Source organism: Agelaius tricolor, unplaced genomic scaffold, assembly GCF_023055355.1.
Source record: "Agelaius tricolor isolate 1412-34295 unplaced genomic scaffold, bAgeTri1.0.p SCAF_3, whole genome shotgun sequence".
Lineage (NCBI taxonomy): Eukaryota > Metazoa > Chordata > Aves > Passeriformes > Icteridae > Agelaius > Agelaius tricolor.
The window spans coordinates 12434540-12456570 of NW_027269263.1; the positions used below are offsets into that span (position 1 = coordinate 12434540).

At 42.3% G+C, this 22031-nt stretch overlaps 2 protein-coding genes across 9 annotated transcripts in view; one reads left to right on the forward strand and one right to left on the reverse strand.

Annotated features, from left to right (window-relative positions):
* LOC139587848 (uncharacterized) overlaps window positions 1–1761 on the reverse strand; it is a 29276-nt gene extending 27515 nt beyond the window's left edge. For 2 of the 3 annotated variants that reach the window (XM_071422489.1, XM_071422484.1), the window contains exon 1: window positions 1464–1755. The gene's annotated coding sequence lies outside the window, so the exon portion shown is untranslated. Of the gene's footprint in view, window positions 1–1463 lie in introns of all 3 variants that reach the window. The other variant, XM_071422486.1, reaches the window with a different exon arrangement.
* A 75-nt stretch (window positions 1762–1836) lies between these two features.
* On the forward strand, window positions 1837–21638 carry MKRN1 (makorin ring finger protein 1). Of its 6 annotated transcripts, none has more exons than XM_071422492.1 (9): window positions 1842–2072; window positions 9124–9252; window positions 13684–13910; window positions 16560–16700; window positions 18468–18694; window positions 19179–19393; window positions 20091–20201; window positions 20647–20761; window positions 21199–21638. In XM_071422492.1, the coding sequence occupies exons 1-9, from the start codon at window positions 1903–1905 to the stop codon at window positions 21409–21411; spliced, it is 1548 nt and encodes a 515-aa protein (XP_071278593.1). In that variant the 5' UTR covers window positions 1842–1902; the 3' UTR covers window positions 21412–21638. The 6 variants fall into 6 exon arrangements, with proteins under 6 accessions (XP_071278597.1, XP_071278596.1, XP_071278595.1 ...); XM_071422491.1 differs by having other exon boundaries at window positions 1844–2072; window positions 20647–20785; XM_071422495.1 differs by lacking the exon at window positions 20647–20761 and having other exon boundaries at window positions 1839–2072.
* The last annotated feature ends 393 nt before the right edge of the window (window positions 21639–22031 follow it).

The window sequence follows — 22031 nt, forward strand, 5'->3', positions numbered from 1 at the left end:
TTACAGTTATTAGGCTGGGATTTACTCATTGGTGTTTCTGTGTTTCTGAAGCTTGTTTCTAGGCTGCCAATATCCAGGAGACCTCCTAGGGACATGCAGAATCATACAGAAGATATTTAACCACTTATTTTACTTTAGTGAGAACTGTGGTGCCTGGAACTTTCTTGTCAGGGCAACAATCTAACCAATATCAAAGTCTGACAAAGTCACTCTTTAGTGACTTAACCTCTGTCTTGACATCCTTCTACTTTCATCAGCAGATTTTCATGATCATTCTAATGGATCCAAAATAACTTCCCAGATTATCTTAATGGCTTTAAAGTATTTGAATTTTTTTTTCTAATATGAAGTATTTTTTCCTCCAGCTGTTTTTAACAGAATGCAAGACTGAACATACACACCTGGCGCCGTTTTTGAACTTTTATTTCAGTGCTGAACATTGCATGAAAAATGCTCTGTGATGGAATCAGGTGCAGTAAATAAGTTTCATCTTTTAGATACTAAAAGGTATTCCCAATTCTCATGGGTCAGTTTTCCATTGAACATCCAAGCTTTCTTATAACAGGGATTTGTTCAACTGAATTTATGAGCTATTTGGCATTGATCATGATGCTGATAATATCAGGAGGGAGTCTGCTGCATAGAGAGCCTGGATCAAGGTCTTTATTTGGGTGCTCCTTGTCCTGGATGAAGGTTGGTCTTATACAATCATTCAAAGAAGTTATTCATTCCAAGATTGTTGGAGTTCATAGTTCATTCCAAGGACTAGCCTTTTTGTGTGTTTTATGCATACCTGTACCTTGCTTTGAAGCTTGTTAAAATTTACATGTATATTTCACCTCCTTTTAATTCAGAGCTCTGTTTGCCCAGGTCTGGATTCTGCATATTCCAGAAAATGCCAGCAAGCATTCCCACTGCCTCATTCCTTAGGTAGTTCAAGGGCACTGAAGTCATTGTTTCAAGGAAACCTGAGGACAGATGTGCCTCCTCTCCTGTGCTCTTCCTAAAGTCCAGCATCTTAGGGACTGTCCTAGTGCCTATGTTTAGAGCACAGGCTTTATTTCAGTATTTTCTGGAGTGACTGATGGCCTGGATACGTTTGATTTATTAATATATTTTCAAGGAATGAGGCAAAATATCACTAACACTGCAGTGACAAGGTTCTCCCTTCACCTTGCCCCTGCGCCCCAGCTTGTCACTATCTTTTGGGAATGTGTTTAGTACTTGGCTTAAGGTTCTTGGCAGTAGGAAGCCAAGGGCACCATGTGGCTCAGGCAAACAGCAGTTTCAGAACCAGGATTTATTACAGAATCACAGAACAGGTCGGGTTGGTGGGACCATCATCCGGCCCAAGCTCCCTGCTCAAGCAGGGCCGTCCTAGGGCACACAGGATTGCGTCCAGAGGGCTCTGGAATGGCTGCACTGAGGGACATACTACAGCACAAGGACGCGATGTTTCTTACCCCGTTAGCGCAGCACCGGCTGGCTCAGTGCCAACTTTTGGGCTGGGCCTTTGCGGCGCCACTGTCCCGTCCTGCTCCCGCCCCCCGCCGGCGCCACGTCGCCGTTCCGTGTCGTTCCCTCCTGGAAAAGCTCCTTTCCCACCGCCGGCCGATCCCGGCGGGGCGAGCCGGGCCCCACGCCTGAACGCGGGGCTGCGCCGGGCGCGCTCCCGACGGCGCCACGGGGGCGCGCTCGGGCCGCGCGCTCCCTACGGCCGCGCGAGGGCAGCAGTGGCGCGGCCCCACCCCCGGCGCGTTCGCGCGCGCCCGTCCCGTCTCAGCCAACGGGAGCCGCCGCTGGCCCGGGGGGCGGAGCCGCGGCCGCGCCCCGCCCCGCGCAGCCGGAAGGATCCGCTCCCGGAAGTTCCGGCGCTGCCGCCGCTTTGCGGGATAAACAGTAATGGCGGAGGCGGTGGCGGCGCTGGAGACAACGGCGGGCGCGGCGGCCGAGGCCCTGGGGTCACCCGCGACCCCCGCGGGAGCGGCGGCCGTCGCCTTCGACTTCGCGGCCGTGCCGCCGCCATCCGCGGGGCCTGGGGGAGGCGGTTGGACCAAGCAGGTCACCTGCAGGTATGCGCCGTCCGCGGCGGGTGGGGAGGGGGAGGGAAGCGGACGGGCGCGGCCGCCCTTCCTCGTCCTTCTTTTCCTTTCCCTTCCCTTCTCCCCGCAGGGCCCCCCCCCTGCCCCGGGGCCTTCTCCCTCACCGCCGCCCCCCCCCCCCCGCCCCTCCCCCCACGGTCACGTACGCGCCGCGCGCGCCCGCCCGTGGCGCGCGCCGGCCCCGCCCCGCGCGCGTCCCCGGGGGTGGCGAACGGCTCCGGCCCCGGGCGGGACCGGCCCCGGGCGGGGCTACCGGCGGAGGTGGCGCGGCCGCAGCGGCGGCAGCCGGGCCCGCCGGTGGGGGCGGTGCGGCCCGCGGCCTTTCTCCAGCCGCGGCCTCGTGCGAGGGTGTTCCCTGCGGCCTAGCGCCTGCGGCGGCCGCGCCGGGAGCGTTCCCGCCGCTGCACCGGGAGCCGCGGGCCGCTCGTCATTGTGCGGGAACAGGCCCGCGGTGCTCGGCGCGAAGGGCGCCGTGTGGAAGGAAGTCCTGCAGGCGCGTTCCGCAAAGCGCGACAAAGCAGGAAACGCGACGTAGTTTAAATTGTCGTGCGTTTCAATCGAAATTTAAAATTGGGGATTACCTAGTGATTGATATAGCGAAAGCTAATTATTAAAACGGTGAACAGGAATAGGTCGTGCCATGTTGCAGAATGTGCGAAGTGGCCCTGCCTGTGTCACACAGAGGTTCTGTGTGCTGCGTCATTTCCTATCCGTGTTTTCCTTTAAACTAAATTTCTGATAAATCTTCTCTCCGGGGTTATGCAAGCCGTACTGCGTGTTTTAAAGCTTGCCGGATGGACTATTTTTAAACCTACAGTGCTGGTCGGTTGGCAGGCAGAAAGGAATTTAAAACACATTTTGTGAACGTAGACATATACTAGTTAATATAAAAGCAAATGATAGCCCAAGATTAACATCGATGAGCGTCTCCTGCTTTTTAAAAATTTATTTATTTAATAAATTAAATTACATTTAACATTTTTGTGGACAAATAAATTCTAAGTCGCTGGGAAGGAAAAAGGAGCATCCCTTGGTTAGGACAGAAGAGGCTCTAGATCTTGATTGAGTTCTTTTGTATCTCTCGTGCTTGCCTTTCCCCCATTTGTTTCACCGGCAGATTGCAGCAGCAGCATGAGGAGCCGCTGCTGGGCTTTCAGCGAGCGCGCTGGCTGTGTCTGTTCGGCGTGCCCCGCGGTGTTTGAAGCATCCCTGCTCGCTCTTGCTCCCCATCAGTTTTGGCCGATGCCCAGCTATCTGCTTCCTTTCGGGAAGCTCCGTTCAGCAGCGCTCCCGGGGGTGCTGCGGGCAGAGCGTTTCGCCTGCGAATCCCTGGTTAATGTTTGATGCCGGTGATGGGGAAATGACCAGGAATCGTGCTTAGCTCAGCTTTAAGTGAGGCGCAAGGTCAGTGCTCCCTCTATTTGAGTTTGCCCGTAATTTCTGAAGATCGAAAGGCTCAGTTAGGCAAATTGGATTCATGAGACAGCAATGGAATAGGTATAGATGCAGGATCGATTTATTGAAGACAGCCACTGCCATAGTACAGAGGCAGTCAAGTTCATCAGTGTCCTGCAGTGCAGAGAGTCGAGGGAATATATTTATTTGCAAACACTCAGGCTGAGTGAGAAGCTAAAGCTGCTCTTTTGTAATGGTTAATGTGCTTTAATTTGAGATTAAACAATGGGATCTTGGCCTTGGATCTAATGAACGTCTCCATTCTTTGTTCTCTTTGCCTAATCCTGCTAGTTATCCCATTGCTTGCTTTATTAATTTTTATGGGGCCATTCAAGCTGGAGGAAGAATAGCTTTAATCAGGCTTTAAAGTGAAATTAGCAATTCTGACTTGCCCTTCTAGGAACCTGTGATAAAAATTTTGGATTTCTATGTTTGGTTTTGATAAAATATATTCATATTTAGGAAGATGTATTTCTTACTATTAAATTTTAGTTTACCTTTGTAAATGAGCTGGAGGATTTAACAGTGAGATGAAGAAGTTAGATTTCAAAATGCAGGTTTTTAGTGTGGGAGGTAGAGCAGTTTGAGTAACACTGCACAATTTTTTTGTTCACAGGCATTTTTAGTTGAATCATCATAGGGGTAACAGTAAATGCTGCCTGAAGAACTTTTGGGAGATAGTCCTTTCAGTATAAGGAGCTAGCACGTGATGGCTGGTGCAGAAATACTGCTGTTTTAGGGAAACTGGAAGGCTTAAAATTGGTACCATAAGTTCTTGCTGTTCCTTTGAATATCTGATATGATAAATAGGTTGGTTAATGAGTTTTAATGTACCAGTGTGATATCCTTGGGATGGATGATTAATATCTCAGAGTGAGAGACACAATGACTAAGAAGAAGGACTTTGGTTTCTCCTACACATACAGTTTTGCTGATGTTACCCTTCTGTTTTTCTTGCAGCTAAAGTTTAGAAGTCTCAGGGTGAAATATGGGAAATTATGTTCCCTAAGAGACGATGAGAAAGGTTGTTGGTTGTTTTTTTTTTTTTTTTTTTTACTTCTGTGGTTTAGCAGTTTTCAAGGCTTGTCTTTTGTAAAAATTTATAGTATTTTAATCTGGATTAAATGGCAGGGGAACAAAGCTAATTCAGAACTTGTTTGTTATTATGAACTTTTTCTTATTAATATGTTTGAAATAAAAAAAAAGGTTGTCCTTACCTAGTTCCTCAGTCCTTCCAGTTGAGATGGCTACATGGTTTTATTGAGCAGTGCTATAGCCAATCTTTTTTTTTCCAAAGGCTTGACACTGTTTGTTCCGAGCTTGTGTGTTCCAGATGTCATGCGACATTAAAAGTCATCAAGCTGATGTAAACAAATTGCATTTCACTTGTTTGTTTTAGAAATGAAAGCAAATAAAACCCATGGCAACTAAGTGCTGTGCTTTGAGAGCTGTCTCTTAGCTGGTCTTCCTGTAAACCTGGGTGAGGCAATTTTTTCTTGTTTTCTTGTGTGAAGAGTGTGCATCAGAAAAGTCAGGCCTCCATAATTGCATGCAGCACCAGGAATCCTGACAGCCTGCCTGGATTGCCCCTTTCATGGCTGCTCTGGTCTGCATCCCTGGGAACTTGTGAAGGAGGTTATGGAGAAGGGACAATGAAATAAATGCTGTGAAGATCAATTTTTTTTCCCCTTTTACTAACTCCAGGAGAATTTCATTGGCAAGTAATGTGGCTGAACACCCAGGAGCTGTGCTAGAGCAGTGTGCTTAGCTTCTCTCCTGCTGCCTTCTTCCTGGGAATTCTCAGTCTCTGTATGGCACCTGAAGAGGCTAATGCCTGCAGATGGATGTTATCCTGAGCTTCCCCATCTGCCAGTCATGGCAGTGTCTTGGGTTTTGAAGGAGGTTTGCTGTGGCTGTAACATTCTAATTTAGCTGAAGCTAAATTGTTTGATAAAACAAATTAGTGCTACCTGAAAGCAGAAACCTGAAGTAAAGAACAGAATACATCTGAGTAAGGAAACCTATTGCAAGCTTCCAAAGCTATAGAAGGAAGAAGTTGGAATAGGAATTTGCCTGTTGAGAAATAGGAATATTGCCTATTGAGAAATAGCTGTGAAAATGAGGATATGCTCTTTTGATCAAGGCATTCATAACTAGACATGTGTTGAACCTTTTTCAGTGATAAAATGCCATTGCAGGCAGTTATTAATTTTGTCTAGTTATTCCATGTGTTAGTGTCACTCATGTTTTCTGCCATTGTGCAGTGAACTGAACTGGGGAAATTATCTGGGCTTGGACCCTGATGACTTCTCTAGTCTGGCTCCCCAAGCAGCTTAACCAAATTACACTTGTATATTTGAATTGGAAGGACAGAGAGCACTGCCACAATAAGTGCTTTTTTGGATGACAGCATCACAGAGGCTCAGAGAAAATCCAATTATATGCTTGTCTTGATCTAGTTTTATCTTTTCAGATGAAATTACATGTGTTCTCTGACTACTTGACCAAATGCAAATTTCAGATGTCCTTCTACATGTCTGTGTGTAAGGCAGATAACTCATATATTTCTCAGTTTTAAGGGTGCTTTTTTCCTATAATCAGAATGAAGAGGCTGGTATTGCTGTTGAATAGGGCTAAATTGAATACTCTGTGTAAGTAAAGATACTCTCCAAAATAAATTTCATTATCTTACCCCAAAAATAATGCTTTCTGTTAATTTTTTTTTTTACTTGGCCAAAGTGTTTTAGCCAAACTCTGCGATTTGATATGTAAAGTGTTACATTCTTTGTGACCTTAAAGTAAGAACCTTACCTCTTGGTGAGGGGGAGGGTTGTGGAAGAAGTTGGGGTGTAATCCTAAGAGAAATACATTTTTTCCCCTCCCACTCCAGCCTTCTTGTTCAAATAATGCTGAGTTTGCTGCATAGGATTGAAGGCCTTTAAGAGTTACGTGTGAATTAGAGCCTGGACTGTTTCATGTTTATTTTTTGCCCTTCATGTTTATTTTTTGCTCTTTTTTTTTGCCCTTTATGCCATTTTAGAAAAGAATAATAATAAATTGTGGCAACTTTCAGAATTACATAGAATCTGCATTTTCAGAGGATTTTCTGATGTAAATTGGGAAGGAAGGAAAGGGATTTGGAGCTTCATTTTCCCTATCATGCAGTGGGATAATCTAATTTTGGGGCTTATTAGAAATCTTGTTGGCCAAATAGTTTCTATCAGATGTCCTCACTTCAGGCAGGAGCCTTTCTGTCAGTCCCTTATTTCAGCTGTAGTGGTGTCCCAACACATGGCTGGCTCAAGGAGCAGAGTGGCTGTGCAGAGTGCTTGGGCAGTGATGTGATGCAGATTAAAAATAACATGGGGGCAGCAAAAGGAATGTCAGGTTCCATTGCAGCCATTTCCTGCTCCGTGCCAGGCAGTGGCTGTGAAGTTGCTGCCCCAGCACTTGGGGGAAGCGATGCTGAGTGGAAATAAGCAAAGGGTGGAGGGAACACTTGTTAAAGAGCAAACCTTAAGCAATCTGAAGTCTTTTTTTTACCCTTTTGGTGTGACTCCCATTTCTGAAGAGCAATCAGGCCAGAAATTCCAGTTAGATTCTAGTTCCATGACTTCATGGGTGGTTAGGTTTGTTTTTTGTTTTGTTTGGGGGGGCTTTTTTTGTTTGTTTGGGGAAGAGGGGAGGTTAAGCATGGGTGGTTCTCTTGGTTGGGCGTTGGTTTTTTCCTTTTAACATGGGTCTTCAGATATTTTTAAAAATAGCTGTTGGGTGGGTGAGTGTGACTTTTAGGGGGGTTTTGTGTGTTTTTTTGGGAGAGATTGCTGGTTGTATATTTGCAGAGTTGGGCCTTGTTCTGGTTTTGCAACACCTTGTTCCTGCTGTTTGTGCCTCCACCTGACCCTGCAGAGCCTCATCTGGGTCTTGTACTGCTTGTTTTTTTATGTAGGATCACATTTCTTACCTGGTTAATTTGTCTACAGGGTACAGGCAGGGGATTTGGAGTGTGAATTGCAGTCTGATAGCAAGTGTCAGCTTGTGTTAAGCTAGTTGAGGTTTTGTTTTTTCCTCGGTATGTTGAATACACCACTGGTATTGCATATGGAGGGTTATCAGCTCTCTAAACACTCAACCTCAGGTTTTAATATTTCCCTAAAACTGGATTGCAGATGTAGCTCTACTTACATCATTTAGTGCATTGTTCACTGGCTTTATCTGACTTCTTAAAAATGCAGTAGACTAAATAGCTGTGTAGAAGTGCATGCAGTTCAGCATCTTATCACCTTTCCTGGCCAGGAATATCTACTTGAATGTACTGTTCTGTGAAGAGCTGTCCTAATCTTAGTTGTGGCTGCTGAAAGATGATCCCTGTCTCTTGTGCTGGCTGTGAGGCTGCCCTCAGCTGCTTGGAGGGCCTGGTTCTGCTGGCTCTGCCAAGTGCTGTAGGTGTGCAACAGGAGAAGGGCAGGACTGCCCCAAGCTGCAGCAATGTGGGCTTAGACAGGTATTATCTGCTTCTCAGCCTTCCCTCAGGTAGTGTTTTGTATGAGACCTAAATCCTCACAAATTTTCTTGTTTACTAGCTCTTCCTATTTCCAGTGAGTTCAGAGTTTGCAGCTTGTTATCTGGAGGCAGCGTGGCTTCTTTCTAAATGGAAGTGTTGGTGAACATTTATGGATTCAGTTTTTACACAGGATTTTTTTCATTTTTTCCTTTTTTTCTTTGCTAATACTTCTATGTGGATTGGGAAAGGTGTACTTGAACTTGTCAGTTGTAGTTTTGAACATACTGAATCTGAACAGTTACAGTGCATTGAATTTCTAGAGGCTTGTTCTTCTAGGTTAAATTGAAAAATTCTTGGAAACCACTCTACAGTTCTCTTGAATAGCTGAATTGAAATACTGAATTAAACTTGTGCTACTTGATATGCTAAAATTAATCAAACTGTCCTCAAAAGCATTGAAACTGTCCCAAGTTTTTCAAGACAAGCAGCACAATATTGAAGCAGGGTGCTTTGATTTATTTGGCTCCTATCGCAGGAACTAATGTGTGTGTTTTGTCAGATGTAATTATCCATCATGTTTTTCATTTTTGGAGAGGAAATCACATTTGATTGAATTATTTATGAATCCAGAATAGATTTAAAACCTTGGGTGATTTAGGGTGTGTCTGGATTTGAGTCTTGTATCCATTGTTGGGTTTCAGTAAGGTTTTTGCTTGTGTCAGGACACAGGGGCTACAAAGTAAAACTTAGGGCCAATATATTTGGTCCAAGACTCTTTCCTCTTAGTGTCACAGCCCAGAATAACTTTGCTTTTACAGGTTTGTGTTTTTTCCCCAGGCTTTTGTAAGAGCAAGTCCCTAAATGTGCAGCACAGTTCACTGGAGTAGCTGAGGCTTCATCTTTCCTCAAATGTTTTTATTTTTATGGTTATACTGGGGCAGGGTCCCATGAGTCTTTAGTGCTGTTGCCAATACAGCATACCTTGATTTATAGAATAAGATTATCCAAATATTTTTGCAGCTTCAGTGCTTCTCCCTAACTCACTATCATCTTCTCTTCCAGATACTTCATGCATGGAGTCTGCAAGGAAGGAGACAACTGCCGCTACTCCCATGACCTCTCCACCAGTCAGTCTGCCATGGTGTGCAGGTATTACCAGCGAGGATGCTGTGCTTATGGAGATCTTTGCAGGTAAAGAAAGGCCCTGGCCATCCTGCAGGAAGCTTTGCACTCTGAATCCCTGAGTGGAGAGCTCAGGGAAAGACAGTAAATCTTCGTGCTTTCCTTTTCCGTTGCAATTTCAGATATTTTTAAAAATAGCTTTTCACTGGCTCTCTTGTCTTGCTAAATACCAGTGTTTGCTATGCAAAGAAATGAGCAAAAGCAAGGTGATAACTGGTTTTCATAAAAGTGATAGTTGTCAGCATGGGGATTTTTCTTTTTTTTTTATTATAACATGAGTAGATTAATTGAAATCTGAGATTACATTCAGACTAGCTGAATGGATGAAAATGAGTTACACTATTTAAGTGATCATAAAAGCCTGAACAGGTAAGAATTTATGTTCTTCGTGTTGTTTCTTGAGGAATTGGTACCCTGACACTGGAGCTACCATTTTAGGAAAGTAACTGGAGTTTGTCATAGAAGTTCTAAGATGTTGCCTGTACAAAATAGCTTTATGAAAACATACTATGAATTGATCCATACCCTTGAAATTACAATAAAAAAGAAGTTGTGAAGAAGAAAAACAGATACTTTCCTAGTGGAGCAAAGCTTTGCAAGGACTTAGGAATGTTTCATAATTCATTTTATTAAAACTTACCAGAAGTAAGTCTTCTGTCTTATTGCAGCTGTAATCAGTGATTAAACATTTGCATCATCATTTTATATGGTAGCTCATAGTTAGCTTTGCTTTCATGTTTCATAAAGGGTTACTATATGTAAGAATGGCAGACAGAAGACCACAGAGAGGCATTCTTTGTTATCTGTGTTGTTTTTTTGATTGTGTAGATCAGTGGTCTTCCAACTTTGGGTCATGCACCCCATCAGTTCAATATTTTTGAGCTCCCACCAACATACACATTTATTTATAATTTATATGTGTGTATCTACATCTACTACTGTACTAATGTTATGTACGCTATAAAACATAACCCAAAACCAGAATTTTAAAAAAGGTGTACTAAAGGTGAAATGAAAAATATTTAATAAATGTTTTATAAACAGTTCAAAGCATTTTTTACTGTCACTAAAAGCCTGATTAGTAATGATTTTTTTATTGACAGTAAGGTTGATTCAATGTGCTTTTTTATTGTTTAAAATCTCAGTGTAGCATTTTTTGATACAGTTATTTGAAGGCCTCATTTGAAGTTCAGTTTATTTCAGTCCTTCGTTTTAATGGCGGTCGTAGCTGAAAAAGATCTTTCACAAAGATATGCAGATCCAAAAGGAAGCATATTGTTGGCTGCCTGTACTAATGTGTGATAAATTTAGCTGGTAAGTTTCCACCTTCCCTGATGTCAATCAGCTCTTAGTGCAGATTCACTGGAAGGTGTTGTATTTTTATATTTTTAGCAAATGGGTCCAACATACACTGGAATTCTGATTTTGAAAGATTTTTAAACATATTAGAGAAATCACTTCCCAATTTTTTAAGCACACAAGATATGAAAGGTTTTTGTAGTTGAGAAAAAGGTTTTTTGTAATTGACACACTTGGATTGTTTTTGGCAATACAATCACATAATGGTGGAAACACTTCATTTTCCAAGTGTTGTCTCCATACCACAAATTTCCTTCAAAAAGCACTTACCTGTTTGTAGAATGACTTTATCTTGGAGGAACAGTTAGAATGTGGTTGGGTTTGGCTGGTTTGGGTTTGTTGTTTTGTTTTTTGGGTTTTTTTAAATATCTGCTCAGCAGCATACAGCTGGCACTGACTTGTCATCACAGAAAAGGGCAGCAAATTTGCAGCACTTGTCTTTGTGAAATAAAGATGCATAACTCATCCGTGACAATTTTTAAGTGCTTTGCCATGAGATAATCAGCAAACATCTGTGTGGTACAGAAGATTTTCATGGTAGCTCTCCACCTCTTAACTGCAGTGAACATTTGACTATTTCAAGGTCTATATTGATGACATTTTCTAGTGTCACTTGGCTGCTTCAGGATCCATCTTTGCTACAATATTTTGCCTGTGAATGATGCAGTGATGGATTTCTGGTGGGGTGCTATCCCTGTAGCCTTACCCTGCAATCTCTTATTATGGTCAGAGCAGCTGCTGCTTCAGTGGTTTTACTTGCACAGTTTTTCCATAAAGCATTGTTTTTATTAAAGTAATTGTATACTACTGAGAAGATAACTCCTTCAGTGAATCTTTTTGTCTTTGTTAAAGAAGTAATTTGTTGAGAATGTTTCTCTACTGGTACATCTTTGGTGTCTCACAAAAAGTAGTTCATATTGAAAACAGAATCTAGCAAGTATCATAAGCTGAGATGTGAAAAACATCTGTACTTTTCCTTCTGCCATACAGACTTCCCACTCTGCACAATTTATTCTACTGCTTGTTTCTTCAAACTGTAGCAGTGTTTTCTGTGTGTTTCCCAACAGTATTTGCTGACAAAGGAATGCATTTTACTTTGTAACCATATTGTTTTCCATGAGTTATTTCAGTCATTTTTACCACAGCCGGAAGAAAAAGTGGTCCAGTGGTATATGGCTTTTTGTCTTTCATTGTTATGTAACAAGCCTCAAAAGAGGTTTCTAAACCCTTAGTGTGAAGTTCTGCAAAGTACTAGATTGAATAGCACATGACTTGAAACATCTTGGAAAAAAATGTGGAGGTTTGCCTTAATGTTCCAGATGTTCTGATTTTCAATGCCTTGCTAATTGAGATGGCTTCATCCTTTCAGTAGCTAATATCTCAAGGTGCAGCATACAGTGAGGGCATGGTTCTTCGTTAATAACAGTGAATGTAAATCCATATTTCAGATTGCCTTCTTGGTAATCTTGATCTCTTCTGTGGCTCCCCTTCCCCTGAGTTCAAAAGCTGATTAGGTGGCATTGTTTTGCTTCGTAGTGTGGCTGATGAGGAGCTGGTAGTAGGAGTAGAACTGTTAGCTCTGACATTTTCTTGTTGGCTTTTGCTCACGTTATCATTGCTCTCGTCAGCCCACAGCTGCAGGCATCTTTTCAAGCCACTTGTTCACTTTGTCAGGGCTGGTTTAGGTAAAACAAGATCAGATAATCTGTTGATCCATTAAGTGGGCACTAGCAAAGTTCAATATGTCACAGTGTGCTGAAGGTGAGCAGACAGGGGGGTGCCACTGTCAACCCACTGGGTGATGGAACACCTCCTTCAAGCACCTCACACGTACCACACGTGGGCTCTCTGACATATGGGCTGTGAGAACACTGCCATCAATATGTATCTTAATAGTAATAATAGTAATTTATTGTATTTTTAAGGGGAAAAAACCACTAAGTTGTAGTATTTTCTTCCTGCACCCCATTGGGTTGCCTTGGGCACCTAGTATGGTGCACACGCTTTGGAGGCCACAGATGTACAGATCTGAAGGCTAGAACTTTAAATTTGTGCTTCATGGGAGTAGGATTTCCAAGCTGACATTTGGTTAGGAGCACCTCTTTAATATGCAAGAGTTGTGACACTTCTTTGTTTTCAATCTGACACAAGCTAAGTGAATCACAGTCACTTCAAACTTCTGTATGATCTCAAAAAATTCCCTCCTGTTGTCCTTGAAATTAGTCAGCAAATATCTAAGACTACAGCAGTATATTTGTCATTTATTTTCCCCATATAGTCTCCTAGATGCTGGAAGACAGATTTTTGAGGGAAATGTGCTTTCCTGTTTATTGTGGATGGTAGGGTTAAAAGGTTTCTGATTATCATTTTCCACAATAAGCTGAAAGAGGCATTAAGAGTAAGTACGCAAATCAGTGTAAAATCTGTATGAGGCAAGATGCTGAGACACAGGAAAAGAATAATTTCTGTTGGTGGGGAATCTCTGAATCTGTGCCAGCTGAGGCCAGGCATTGTCCAGCTTTGAGTATCTGCAAGCATGAAGATTGTGCACCCATTCTAGTGTTTACCTACTCTTAGAGCAATTTTTTTCCCTAACATTCCAAACTGTAACTTTCCCATTTTGAACTGGTGTCTACTGACTGTCATCCTATCACTGCACCTCTTAGAAGACTCTGGCTGATCTTTTCCTGTGGCTTCCTGTGAGGTAGTTGGAGACAGCAGTGTCTATCCTGAGTTTTCTCTTTATAAAGCTGGATGAACTCATTTTTCTCATTCAGCAATACTACACATGTGTAATAGATAACTGACCTGTTTGGGACATATTTGAAGATTGTTTTGTGTGTAAGAATTGTGCTCTTTTTGTCCAAAATCTCAGAGTACCTTGTGTTCTCTTGCGCAACGCTGAGAGATTGCACAAGTGGAAGCAAAGGGTCATCAGTGATTTTCTCATCCTAGCCATTTCTGGGTCCTCCTTCCAAATAGCATGTTCACATCTTCATTAGTTCATTTTCAATACATGGGGCTGCTGTCTGGAGGTATTTTTTTTGTGGAAAGTTGACATGATGTGTTTTAACTTTTTAGATATGAACATACCAAGCCACTAATACAGGAAGAAGTGACTGATGTTGACCCAGAGGCAGAAATCTATCCATCAGTGTCCTCAGAGTTTGCATCGCTCCCTGAAACAGTTGAAGAATTTATTACTGAGATAGAAGATGAAAATACAGATCTGGCAGCAGCAGGAGTAGGGGCTGAAGACTGGGTGAATGCAGTGGAGTTTGTCCCTGGGCAGCCATACTGTGGACGTGGTAAGCTGATCATGGGGTAACAGTGAATTTCCATCATGGCTCAACAGTTTCTGTGTAGTGCATTTATTTTAATGCATTTGAGTACAGCTATTCATATTTATTGATCAGTTCAAGTGAGCTTGGGTTTTCCAACATGAGTAGTCCGACTGACTGTTTCATTCTGAAACCCAAGTACATTTCAGGTCAGTCTCGGCATGACTGGCTTTCTCTTATGTCTCTGAATGACTTGAGAATCTCCTTTGAAGTTTAGTTTGCATATGGGGTGGGAGAGGAAATTACTGGTGATAAAATTAATATTGCTACTTTGGAGAGATAATCTGCTGCTTTTGTGTTTTGGGTTGGTTGATTTGGTTTGGGGTGGTTTTGCAGTCTTTCAAAGGTTTTTCAGTGGAGATATGGATTCCTGTAAAAGGACTTGAAGCCTAATGCTTACTTTAGTGAATCCCATGGCCAGAGGCTGAAAATGATTGATTCTAGTTAGCTTTCTGGAAGTCAACTTTCTAATATTGTGACAGCTCACGAGGAGAATGGGACTGAAGAAACTCATCAAACGGGACCACACTATTTGAGGAGCATACATCTCATCTGTTTTTCCTGCCAAAATATAACAGTCTTCAAATTGAAGTGAAAAGTAGGCTGAAGGTGTTCACTTTAACTTATTTTTTTAAAATACTTGTCTCTCTAAGGCATGAGGAGGCTATGAGTACTTAAATAAATGTTTGAATTCAAAATGGACATCTTGCATCCAGAAGAATTTAAAGATCTCATAGGGTGCTCAGATTATACTGCTTTGTCTCCATGGCAGTGCTCAGATGCTCAGATTTGGAAAGAGAATGACTGGTTGGCAGGAGGCTCCTCCACCTCAGGGTGCTGCTTGGAGCCTCCTGCCAACCAGTTTGAGGAGGGTGAAGAGGAATGGCCAAGTGACACAAACAGTTTGCTAATGTTGTTGAGAAGTTTGATTATGGAACTGTGTAATAGATGTGAACTCTGTGAACTTGAGTATATCCCAAAGGAGTGAAAACTTGACAGCTATCTGTGAATTTGCTACCTTAGTGTTACAAAAGATAGAGCTTCTGTGCTTGTTGAGACAAAGGATTTTAAAATATATTTTAATCAGAATATAATATTTAGATTTGAAGGACCTCTGGATTTCATCTAGTTTGTTTTCTGCTTAAAGGTTGCCAGGGGCTTTGTTTGGTTGAATCTCTCTCCTCAGAGATGTTCAAAGGGCCATAACCTCTGGGTATCCTTTGTGGTGTTTGACTTCTTTCACAAAGAAAGCCTCTTTCCTAGTATGTAATTGGATTTTTCCCTGCCTCAGCTGGCCTTCTGTCTCTTGTCATTTGCACATCTGAGAAGAGTCAGTCTCTTTTCTTGGGAGTCAGCCCCATTAATGACTGGCTGGCCCTCCACTGAAATCAATTCATTGCTGGTTTGAGCAGCCAGAGATCTTTTAAATACACACAGTCCTTATAGAAGAGCTGGTGCTTATTCCTGAAGTCCAAGTAACTATACTGTTAATTAGTATTACTAAAGCAATTTTGTTTCCTAGGGGTTAGGCGTACTTTTCATGCAAACTTGTGTGAGATTAAGTTAAATAACATCCTCTTCTGTGAATCTTGTTGCAAATCTGTTTTATAGCTTTTGAAACTTGATGTAAACATACTCATCTGTTTCTGTTCTGAACAGTGCTACATGATGCTAATTCCCACGATGACTTTAAAAAAAAATTCACTTTTCTGAAGCAACTGTCTTTATTAAGCTACAGAAACAAAAATGTGCATTTTAAAGCAGATTATTCTTGTCAAATTCCTGGAGAAATGTACAGATACTTGGAAACTTCAAAATGAAATCTATTTCTCAAGGTTCCCTAGAAGCCTGTGTGTTTCAAATTTCCCTTAAAAATGATAAAGATTCAAGGCTGGCAGTTTAACCATGCATAGCTGGGACTATAATGCTCATCTTTTACCATGATTCTCTGATTCAGGACTAAACCTGGTATCTTGAAGATGAGTTCAGGACCTAGCATAGAAAATAGTGATGATTCTTCAGGTACTCACTTGTTAGTTGTACAGATGTGCCACATTTCCATATTTGTTCTGCAGTAATTGAGGAAGAGTAGAAAGGCAGAAATACAAGAAACAATGAATTGGGTGTCTGTTTCCTGTTACTGAAAGATTAATGTGTTTAATGCTATGAATTGTGTCCTAAGTGCAAGCAGGTGGTGTGTGGATCAAAGTTAACAAACCTGTTTTTCCACTAGTATGAATTTAACCCTGTTGACTGGGAAATGGGCAATGAGAAGGTGGAGATTGAGTCCACCTACTGGTGAGCAGAGATTTGGAAACAGCAAACAATCACAGAGAACAAATGCTACTCTGAGCAATGTTGGATTTGTAACTGCTGAGGCAGTGAAGTCTTCTGAATTTTTCTAATTGTGGTTTCAAAGATGAAGTGAAACTGTAGCTGCTACAGTGCAGAAGATGCAGAAAATATACATGCTGTTCCAGCCTCACAGTAGACAGTTTCTTCTTAATATCTAATCTAAATCCACTCTTTGTCAAGTTGAATTTTCATTTGAAACCATTACCCCTTGTCTTATTGCTACATGCCTTTGTAAAAAGTCCCTCTTCATCTTTCTTGTAGGCCCCCTTCAGGTCCTGGAAGGCTGCAGTAAGGTCACCCCGGAGCCTTCTCTTCTCCAGGCCGAGCAACCCCAGCTCTCTGAGCCTTTCCTCCTAGGGGAGGTGTTCCATCCCTCCAACCATCTTCATGGCCCTCAACTAGGTAAAAAAATCTGTGACAACGTTAACTTGAGCAAACGCTGGCAAATGCAACAGTTGAGGGACTAAAAACTGAATGGTAGTTGTGATTTTTGTTACTTCTTATGGAAGTGGAGACCATAGATTTCAAATGGGAGGGCAAGTGGGATTTCAGTAAGTAAATACATATTTTCACATTCTGCTAAGCTACTCAGGAGAGAATGTAGAACCTAGTACATGGTTTCTTGTCACTTTTCTTGGTGCTAGTTCACTAAAACTCATGGGGAAGAAGAGCTAATGAACATAACTTTGTTTGGGAATCTTGGACTGAAAATGAACAGGTTGCCAGGTGACTTGTTACTCAGTTACTCACTTGCTTTGAAAAGTATGTTTCTAACAAACAGACTTCTCCAGGATCACTGGGTGACCACTACAGTCTGAGACTGTTCAAGAAGGAGACTTGATCTTATCTTGAGAGCTAATATTTTTCTACACTAATCTTCAATATTTGCTTATTCCTCAGAAGTCGCAGGGACATGCATTTTCTTTTTCCTAAAACTAAGAGACTGATACATGCCTGTTGTTTTGTCTTTGCTCCATGGGGATAAAAACTGTGCGAGTGTGCAGCCTCTGATTAATTTTGGGGAGTCTGTCCTTCACTTTAACTGATCCAAGTATGCCTTTGGCAGTTTTTGCTTGTTTCTGCAAATCTAGAGCTTGAACAGCTTCTAAAAGTTACACTTTCTTATAGGATGGATGACTTGCTACTCTGTAATGGCTTCTGGTTATGTAAATGAACTCCAGCTGCTGTTCTTCCTGGTGTTTACTCTGAATATAGTAATGCTTTATGTTTATTACATGTTCAGTTTCTCACTGACTGCTTTTGTCTTCTAATTCAGTCATCATCCTACTTAGGTAACAATTTCAGAAGGCTGACTCGTGGTGAGGCAGGCAAGCATGTGTTTGAGGTACAGGGAGGAGTGTTCAGCAGTAGCTGTCTAAAGGGGGAAGAGAAAAGATACAGATTTCAGTTCAGTTTAAGATTAGGTGAGAGAATTTACTTAGGATTTTGCAAAACTGATAGCCAGCTTAGAATGCAGGGATAATAGCCTGAATTTCAGTTTCATGTGTCTGGCTAATTGACCAGATATCTGTTTAGGACAGTTTTTTTGGCAAATATGTAGAATGAAGTTAGTTTGAGAGATGTGGACACCACTTTTCTGTCAATCCTAGAGATGCATGGGAGTACAGAAATGAAAGTTTGTTCTGGCTAAAGAAGAGTGTGCTAATTAGCTGGCACATAAGGAATTGCTGATGTGGTATTGCCATACTAGCATTTTGTTATGCTGGATACATCTTAATTATTTCAGCTGTGTGATTTCTGGGGAAAAAAACCTGTTAACTTTAGCTGATGTGAAAATTTTAAGTAAAGTGAAATTGATTTTAAAAGCAGTGAGAGATTTGTAGCCTTATTTAATGGTTGCTGAACCAGAGTCTGTATTAAGCTGCTGATGACTAGTGCAATTTTTTTAGGTGGACTTAGCCTGTAAATGGATCTTCCCTGACCACTGAAACTTTGATAGCTTTAATCTTGTCTGGGTTGAAGGATGAAAAAATTGGTCTTGAAATTAATTGAGTGGGGAAAATAATTTAGTTCAGATTGAGGTGTGTGAACTTGGACTGAGATGAACCTAGGTTGTTTCTATTACTCTGTTTGGGCAGCCCTGAGTGTTCTTACTCCCGGTGCTCAGAATCTGAATGCGCTGCTTACTGTTCTTAATTCTGTTCCCAGCTGCTCCTTTCTGTGCTGAAGCACCCTTGCAGGAAATGGTGATTGAAGAAGAGTACGAGAAGCAGCAGGCAGATGTGGAGATGAAGAAGGAGCTGTGTCCCTACGCTGCATTAGGAGAATGTCGTTATGGAGAAAACTGCGTGTACATCCATGGGGACGTGTGTGATATGTGTGGCCTGCAGGTCTTGCATCCCATTGATGCTGCACAGAGATCTCAGCACATAAAGGTAGGCAAACAACTGTCTGCTGTTTAACAGCTGTAAGTTATTGCTTCCTAGCTTCCCTCAATCACTTGTTACTAATTCCCTTTTATTTGAAGGTGTGTGCAGGTCAGGCAGTGAATGAAATTCCGGTTGTAAACTAGACTGTTTCCTGCCAGGGTCATACTCAAAAGCAGCTGGATTTCCTTATCTGTGTCGGGAGAGCAGTCTGCTTAAAGATACTGGAGCTTTGTTCTTTGCCTAGTCAAAGTGGATGATCTTTTAGATTGCCTTTTCATGTTTAAAAGCAGTGTCTGAAAGAAGGAATTTGAACTCTGAATTGATTGTTCCCCAGTACTTGAACAAAATTTTTTTTGAGGATGAAGATTTTTTTCAGCTTAATCACACTTCATGCGTTATGCAAAACAGCAAACTGAGTTTAAAAACCTGCTTAGACCTCACCAGATGAGCAGTCATCTCTGTAGTTGTTTTCTTTGTGTCTCCTTTTCAGTCTTGCATTGAAGCTCACGAGAAGGACATGGAGCTTTCCTTTGCCGTCCAGCGCAGTAAAGACATGGTGTGCGGGATCTGCATGGAGGTGGTGTATGAGAAAGCTAATCCGAGCGAGCGCCGCTTTGGGATCCTCTCCAACTGCAGCCACACCTACTGTCTCAAGTGCATCCGCAAGTGGAGGAGTGCTAAACAGTTTGAGAGCAAGATTATAAAGTGAGGCACTTTCCCCTTTCGATTGTGCTTTGTTACTGTGGAAGAGCTTAGTACCTTGTGGCAACTTGCAACAGACTTCCAGATGCAGACTGCACGGAGGCTGCATACAGTGCATACTAACTTTTAGTTTAGGAGTGAAATAATTGTCAGGGATAACCTTTATACTCTGATTTGGTTAATACCGGGTTAAGTTTGCAAAACTCAATGGTAGTAAATAACTGTTGTTTATTTAGTAGCATGTTGTCCAATGGTTACTGTTCATGTCTTGGACACCCAGGCAGGAATCTGGAAGCAGATTAACCAGTTCAGAATGTATGCTGCTTAATTCATTACTGCCTTAGAGCATTATTCAGTTGGCAAAACATTTCTCCATTTAAGGCTGTTCTAGAAAATACAAAGTTCCAATCAAATAAATATAGGAAAAATACCAAAATAAATTTATTTAATTCTAAAGGAGTCTGTGTGAAGTGTTTTTTCAAGCTTTTCTGAGACAAGCTGACCAGCTGCCATTGCCATTGAGTTCTTGAAGAGAATTTAGGTTGTCTTCACTTATAAGAGAGTCTAGATTGAAAAGATTTAACAGCGAGTATATGAGTACAGTACCTCTTTAAAGATGGATATATGCCATGGTTTGTTATATAGGAGAGAGAGCACCCTGTAATGTGGAATTTTGCAGCACAGTCTGTTCGTTTCCCAGGTCCTGCCCAGAATGCCGGATCACGTCTAACTTTGTCATTCCAAGTGAGTACTGGGTGGAGGAGAAGGAAGAGAAGCAGAAACTCATTCAGAAATACAAGGAGGCAATGAGGTATGAGCAATGCAGCCTTTTATCAAATTGAGACTGCAGAGATAAAGGCACACGTGGAGAAGAAGGGTGTTAGAGTAAAGCCCCTTTTCACACCTTCTTTCCACCACCATGTGTGAAACATGTCTCTGCCTATCTGCCCACAGGTGCATGCACACAGTCCCAAAGTTATTCCTGTGTTCTTTCACCTCAGGCTTCCCCTTCTCTACACAGAACACTGGTAGTGTAGCCCTAAGGCAGTCCAAACTCCTGCACTGCACACCACTGGTGTCCCTCTGCATGCATCAGTCCACTCATAGTGTAATGACTCATTTCTGCATGTAGGTCATTCATTCACAAAATACCTTCTGCTCCTGGTACCTGAGATCCTTGTGGACTGCAGGTAGATGCAGTTCTGAAGTCTGACTGGGGTGTGCTGTCAGTAAGGGTTGGATATTTTCCTTTCCAGCAACAAGCCGTGCAGGTATTTTGATGAAGGCCGTGGGAGCTGTCCATTTGGAGGGAACTGTTTTTACAAGCATGAATATCCTGATGGCCGCCAAGAGGAGCCACAAAGACCCAAAGTAGGAACCTCAAGTAGATTTCGGGTTAGTGCTGATGATTAATTGCCCTTTCAACAGAGAGCACAGGAGGGGTGTGCATTATGTCTTCTGCCTTGAGAAGAGCATAGGGAAATACTGACTTTTCTTTTTTCCACTTCTGCTAGACCTCTGTAATGGTGAATTTGAAGGAAGCGGTGCTCTAAAGTTTGTGAATGCTGGAGGCCAAGATGGAAAGACTAAATTTAAAAAACTTTCTTACAACATACTGAAGTAAAAATGTTGGGTAGCAGTAATAGGGGTGTGTGTAAGGGTTAATTCTGCTGGAGGTCAGTATCTCCCTGAAAGAAAAATGTGATTTCTTGCATGTCAGAAAGTACACCAGGGGCATGTCAGCCTCTGGAAAAGCTCCTGCTTTGTACCACTGGATCACCTGGGAAATCTTTGTGTTCCGTCTGCAGGCGCAGCGGAGGAATCGGTTCTGGGAGTTCATCGAGGAGCGGGAGAACGGTGACCCCTTTGAAACCGACGAGGATGAGGTGGTGACCTTTGAGCTCGGTGAGATGTTGCTGATGCTGTTGGCAGCCGGAGGGGATGACGAGCTAACGGATTCCGAGGATGAGTGGGACTTATTTCATGATGAGCTGGAAGATTACTATGATTTGGATCTATAGCACCTGTCAGTGGAGTGTGGACTGTTGTCTTGGCTTCAGGCAGTAGCTATTACCTGTGGTGTTGTGGCAGTGCCTGTGTTTCTCTTAGGCAGGCCGATCAATTCCAGGTGCTGTTGTAATAACTTTTACCCAGGGTCTGTCTCTTCCCTTCCCCTCCTTTCCCACCCCAGGAGTGTTGTTTTTCCTCTGTTTCAACAAATAACAATAAATAAATCTTTAAAATGTTAGTTTTTGTAAAAATGAATTTAACTGTCAAACAGTTAGCTTAGGTTTGTTGCTTCATCTGTGTACCCAACAGAGTTCACCCAGTTCCAGGGTTAAAGTGTTTACAGGACTTCCACACTCATTTTGAAGAGCCCAGATACAAAAATGAGCAGTGGCCATGCAGTGGGGATGTTAATTGGCTGATGGCCTTTATTCTGTCTCTGTACCAATATTTCTGATTTCAGGCCAGATACAAATATTCTTTCTGGAATCAGCTCCGTTCCAGCCCCCTCATGTACACGTCTTCATTTGTGACTTTTGGTCTCTGTTTACTTGCACATTACTATTACTACTGTGTAACCAGAACCAGGTGTGAACGTTCTGGATTTTTACTGTGTTTAGCATGAAAGGAAAAT